Raw genomic sequence first — 5,891 nt, 5'->3', positions numbered from 1 at the left:
GCCGTGATTGCACCATTGCACTCCAACCTGGGAAACAGAGCGAGAATCTAATCTGTCTCGAAAAAAAAAAAAAGGAAAAAAAAAAGAAAAGAAAATAATTGAACAGGACAAGAGTGGGTCCAAGAGGCCAGTAACAGACTGCTGCAGTAATGCCCACATGAGAGGGTGGTAGCCTGAATTATGGGAGTGCCAGTGGGGATGGAAAGGAGGAGCTGCATTTGAGAAATGCTCTATTTAGAAGACAAGATTGATAGGACTTGATGATTGCTTGGATAGGGCAGTAAGGGTGGGCAAAATGAAGGAATCTCAGGTTTCTGGTTTGGGGTAGCTTGTTAAAGAGTTGGGCCATTCACCACTGAGATAAGAAATACAGAAGAAAGAATAAATCTGACACCGTCAAGGAGAAGGGCAACAATGGGTTCTAGGTGTGTCAAGTTTTGAGTACTTGTGTACTATCCAGGTAGAGCTGCCTAGTAGGCAGTTGGGTGCTTGGTTTTGGAGGTCAGTGGGAGGTCACAGCCAAAGATAAAGATTTGGGAGCCATCTGCCTGTAGGAGGTGTTTAAAGCAAAAGCTATGGTAGAATTTCCTAGAAAAGGTATATAAATTGAGGAGGACCAAAAGAGTTGCTGGATATCAGTGCCAAATATTGCCCCCTAAAAAATCCAGTAATAATATAGCCAAAAAGAGCCACTGGATTTGGCAACCTGGAGGTCGACAATGGAATACATTTCATTTATTCAAATGTTTATTAAATATCTTCTGTGTGTTAAGGATACTAAGGATACAGAAGTCAATAAAACAGACCAAAAAATCCCTCCTTACATGTAGCTGAAATTCTAGTTGCAGGGAAGGAGCAGATAAATAAAGGAAATAAATAAGTAAATTATTCCAAGTATTAAAAGGCAGTGAATGCTCTGAAGGTTAGATAAGCTGCCTAGGGTCACAGGGCCAAGTAAGTGAAGAAACTAGGACTCGAAATGAACCTGCTCAACTCCAGAGTTGTGCTCTTCTTACTGTTGTACCACACCTCCTCTCCCACATTGATAGTCTTGCTTCCATTGCCACAGAATGCCATATAGCCCCAAGTAAATGTTTCAGAAACAAACCAAAGTACATGCATAGCTTAATCTAAACTCAACACCATTTCTGAAAGCCAGGTATGAGGGGACATCCCCTTCATAGTGGACAGGTAGTACCAGTTTTATATGTAGATGGTATATTGAAAAGTCATTTCATCTGATCGTAAAATTATTTTTCTAAGAGGATGTCTGGATGCAGTGGCTTATGCCTGTAATCCTAGCATTTTGGGGGGCCGAGGCAGGCGGATCACTTGAGGCCGGGAGTTTCAGACCAGCCTGGTCAACATCGTGAAACTCCGTCTGTACTAAAAATATAAAAATTAGCCAGGTGTGGTGTTGTGCACCTGTAGTCCCAGATACTCGGGAGGCTGTGACAGGAGAATCACTTGAACCTGGGAGGTGGAGGCTGTGACAGGACAATCACTTGAACCTGGGAGGTGGAGGCTGCAGTGAGCTGAGATTGTGCCACTGCACACCAGCCTGGGCAACAGAGTGAGATTCTGTCTCAAAAAAATAATATTATTAAAGGATAAAACGTTCCTTTCAGAGATGGAGCATTTTGGTAATAATAGGGTTCGGTCAGGATGGCTCTGAAGGTGGTGATGATATCCAAGGGGTGGCCAAAATGGTATAAAGGTGAGGATCACTGAAGCCAAAGGCCAGAAACTGGTCATGGGCTGGGTCATCTTTATAGATGCCAAAGTTACCTAAGATGATGGCAAGGCTAGGAGAAGGTGAGCAACCAGGTGTCACAGTCTTCAATGAACGTGGGAGAGTGGCCAGATTAGTAGATAATAGTAGGCCAAGGAGTACGGTTCAGTGACATCAGCCCCAGCTAAGTGCTTCTGTCATGAGAGTGAGAGTGAAGGAGGAAGGGTTTGGGAACAGCAACAGAGAGCGAGAAGAATGCCACCATCGCTCTGCTCCCCACCCTGTCACATCTATGAGGTGGAGAAATGAACAGCCTCCACTTGGGAGCTCCACAGGGGAAGGACCAGTAAAGACAAGGAAACAGAAGAAGACTTTAAAAAGGCTAAGGGCATGGGATTATGTTTATCATGTCCAGAAGGCATAGGTTGGGAGGGAATGTAAGTATGAAATTGAATCTGTCCCAAATGTCTGCTTCCATCCAGGCAAAATAAACCACAAATATATGGACAGGGTATCATGATTGTATTGCATGTTAATATCCATTCTAAGCCCATAGAACAAGAAGAACCCCACAGCAGCCATTCTTTGCCATCATCTTGGCCAGGAGCCCAGCATCCAGAGTGTAGACTTGAGACCCTGGCTCCTTCTGCTAGGACATTTATTTCCTAGTGTTTCAATCACCTCATCCCAGCTTCTGTTCCCTGCCAGGCTCAGAGCCCCTACCTCCCACACAGTGGAGGAGTAGATGTCCATTTCTCAGGAGCAGTGGACTGCTTCCGGCAGATAGTGAAGGCCCAGGGGATCCTGGGGCTCTGGAATGGATTGACAGCCAATTTACTGAAGGTGAGAAGAGCCACCAGTCTCCGCTGCTCCTCTGCCTCTTCCAATTCTACCCTCTTCTTTTGTCACCCCCAACCCCCACCACAGTTTGCTTGGAAAACCCCCTCTAGCACTAATGGGTAGCACAAGGCCCATGAATGCACACTGTCTGTTAGCCCTGTAGAGAAGGAACCTGTGCAGCGGTGGAGTATCTTATACCCCATTCCAGAGGAGCTGAGCATTTAGTGCAGAGATACCTAATATGGAGGTTCATAGGCCCCTAAGGGGAACCTAACCCCTCATCCTAAAATTCTATGCAAAAATATATGTGTATATGCATATGTGCATCATATTCCCAAAGAACTCCATGACAAAAAAAAAAAAAAAAAGTTAAGCACTCTGGGCTAACCTTGCACTAGCTGGCATGTAAATGATTCCAGTCAAGGTCAGCATATAGTGACAGGCAGTATCAGATAGTCTGCATGCATATGACCCAGATCCAGCGCCTCCCAGGCAGGTCATGCCCTTCAATCACTGTCATTCCTTTCCCAACCCACACTGAACCAGCTTTCCTTTTGCCATCTTCCCTGATTCCAAAAAGAGTTACCATTTGTGTTGCCACCACCATTATCTCACTTTACAAGATAATTTACTCTGATCCAAGTTGACTGCAGACACAATGATGTTTTCTTTTTAAGAATTTAACTTGATTTTCATTTTCGGTTTTAACAGATAGCTCCATATTTTGGAATTATGTTTAGCACCTTTGAGTTCTGCAAGAGAATCTGTCTTTATCAAAATGGTTACATTCTGTCTCCACTGAGCTATAAATTGACCCCAGGAGTCGATCAGAGTTTGCAGCCACAGGAATTACGAGAATTAAAGAAGTTCTTCAAAACGAGAAAACTGAAGTCTAAAAAACCAACTCTATAAAATGGAATGGAACTAGAAGTGCACTGACTGACAGCGTGTTGCAATCACAGATAAATGTAGCCTCATAACTGTACACCTGAGGAGGGATGAGAAGCTACTGTTATCTGCTGCTCTGGGAAATGAGACGGTTTGGCCATGCACCACCTCAAATCTCCAAACTGATGTCCCTGTGAACACCTGCACCATGAGAAGGTTTCCCAACAAGAGTGTATCATGATGGCATTCCACGAGATTTTATAACCAGAGTCTAGCAGTGATAAAATGTACAATTTACGCTCTGAATAGAAACATGACACCAAAGAAAGGGCATTGCCATGACATCTCAAAGCAACAGGTAATTGAAGTGGCTGAGTGGATACCACATTGTGAGGTCAGCCACTGGGTCACTTGTAGTCAATGCAAAGCTTGCACAAACCAACATCAGCCTAGTTTCACTCAGTTTGACCAGAGACTTCCCAATACAGTCTGTTGTTGTTTTGTTTTTAGAGATAGGGTCTTGCTTTGTCACCCAGGCTGGAGTACAATGACACAATCATAGCTCACTGCAGCCTCGAACTCCTGGGCTCAAGACATCCTCCTGCTTCAGCCTCCTGAGAGTTGGGACCATAGGTGCACACCACCACACATAGCTAATTTTTTTGTGTGGGGGGGGGGCGGGGGGGCGGGGTCTTGCTATGTTGCCGAGACTGGTCTTGAACTCCTGGGCTCATGCAATCCTCCTGCCTTGGCCTCCCAAAGCCCTAGGATTACAGGTGTGAGCCACTGCACCCTGCCCCAGTACAATCTTTCTTGAACTCAAATTTTTGCTGACTTCTGAGTACACACACCACAGTGTAAATTATGCCTTATCAGAAACTAAATGAAAATAACGAACATTTAAAAGCTATCACCATTGTAGTAGAGTCATCCTTATTTTTTGAAATTTGAAGCATCCCAGGCTTATAAATCTTGTGTTTCACAAAGACAGTTTATACCATGACTGCTTAATTATCCCCCCGAAGAACTTCTGATTGAAGTCATGTACAGTTCAGTGGCCTAAATTCTCTGCCTTTTTAACTTGCTTTGCAAGCCTACCCTGAAAATAAATTATTTAGTCAAGTTATTCTCAAAGATGTCCCAGTTGCCTAGAAAGGATCAAATGGAACATTTGACACACATACCCAAAAAAATGTAACTGACTATAAACACTTTAACCTAATCATCTGTATCAAACTTCCTAAAAATCAAATTTCAGGACTGTTCCACCTTAGAGATTCTATGTAAAGTTTAAATAACTATATTTTTCAAATAGCACCTATCTATGCACTTAAAAATGCATTACTATCCAACATTAAATTGTTAATTTATACACACACACACACTCCTACACAGAGATTTTCAGTATGTTGCAAGTATTTTTTCTGATTAAATGTATTTTCCAAAGAAAAAACGATGTGTTGGTCATTTATTGCTAGTCTGAGTTATAAAACTATGGTCAAATACATACTGGCCAAATCTGTAAAGTCTCAGAGCCTTATCCTATTTAAGTATACCAAAATAATTCACTTTTCCAACTGCTGCGGCATTCTGTTTTATGGAGAATGGCAGTTAACACACACACATGGAAATCTCATCTGTAGCTCAATCTGTTAGAGTCTGGAGGGTGGCAGATTCTTTACCCAGAGTGAACAGTTCATGTTTATTACTCTTTATTTTCCTTGAAACAGACAACTTTTCAAACAGTTATGAAAGCTGCAAAAATATGTTTTCCTTTTTTTTAACTAACTCTAAAATCCTCACATTATTTCATGATAATATCTTGTGTATTCTTCCACAAGTAATTTTTTTTTTTTTGAAAAAAAGTTGTCACCCAGGCTGGAGTCCAATGGCATGATCTCAGCTCACTGCAACTTCCTCCCGGGTTTGAGAAATTCTCCAGCTTCAGCCTCCCGAGTAGCTGGGATTACAGGCACCCGCCACCATGCCTGACTAAATTTTGTATTTTTAGTAGAAACGGGGTTTCACCATGTTGGCCAGGCTGGTCGCGAACTCCTTACCTTAGGTGATCTGCCCATGTTGGCCTCCCAAAGTGCTGGGATTACAGGTGTGAGCCACCGCACCCCGCCCTTCCACAAGTATTATTAAATAGATAGCTAAGCTCTTGCAGTTGTCACGCACAAAAATGTTTTCTGAGCTGCAGTTTTGATTTTTTCTTCATTAAATTAAGTGGAGAAAATAATATGCCTGATTTTTCTAATTTCAGAAGAGCTCTAAAGCTTTTGTTCTGTTTCTAAAATAAACTTCCAGCTAATTTCATTTTCTTGGGAGTATGAAAAGAGAGTTCTGCCTTTCTGCTTTATGGCTGACAGTGAGCACCACACTGAACTAAGTACTTGAGAAGGATTATAACGATGTGTGATATAATACT

The 5,891-nt window shown here is 42.5% G+C and overlaps 1 protein-coding gene across 1 annotated transcript in view; it reads left to right on the top strand.

Annotated features, from left to right (window-relative positions):
- Positions 1–4,906, top strand: part of SLC25A43 (solute carrier family 25, member 43) — a 58,680-nt gene extending 53,774 nt beyond the window's left edge. Inside the window, exons 3-4 of the mRNA XM_011948685.1 lie at positions 2,441–2,575; positions 3,284–4,906. Coding sequence (XP_011804075.1) covers positions 2,441–2,575; positions 3,284–3,484 — 336 coding nt within the window. The 3' untranslated portion in view covers positions 3,485–4,906. The remainder of the gene's footprint in view (positions 1–2,440; positions 2,576–3,283) is intronic.
- The last annotated feature ends 985 nt before the right edge of the window (positions 4,907–5,891 follow it).

The sequence above is a fragment of the Colobus angolensis genome, unplaced genomic scaffold, assembly GCF_000951035.1.
Source record: "Colobus angolensis palliatus isolate OR3802 unplaced genomic scaffold, Cang.pa_1.0 Scaffold282, whole genome shotgun sequence".
NCBI lineage: Eukaryota > Metazoa > Chordata > Mammalia > Primates > Cercopithecidae > Colobus > Colobus angolensis.
Note: the sequence above shows the minus strand (reverse complement) of the source record. Positions and strands in the feature narration are given on the sequence as shown.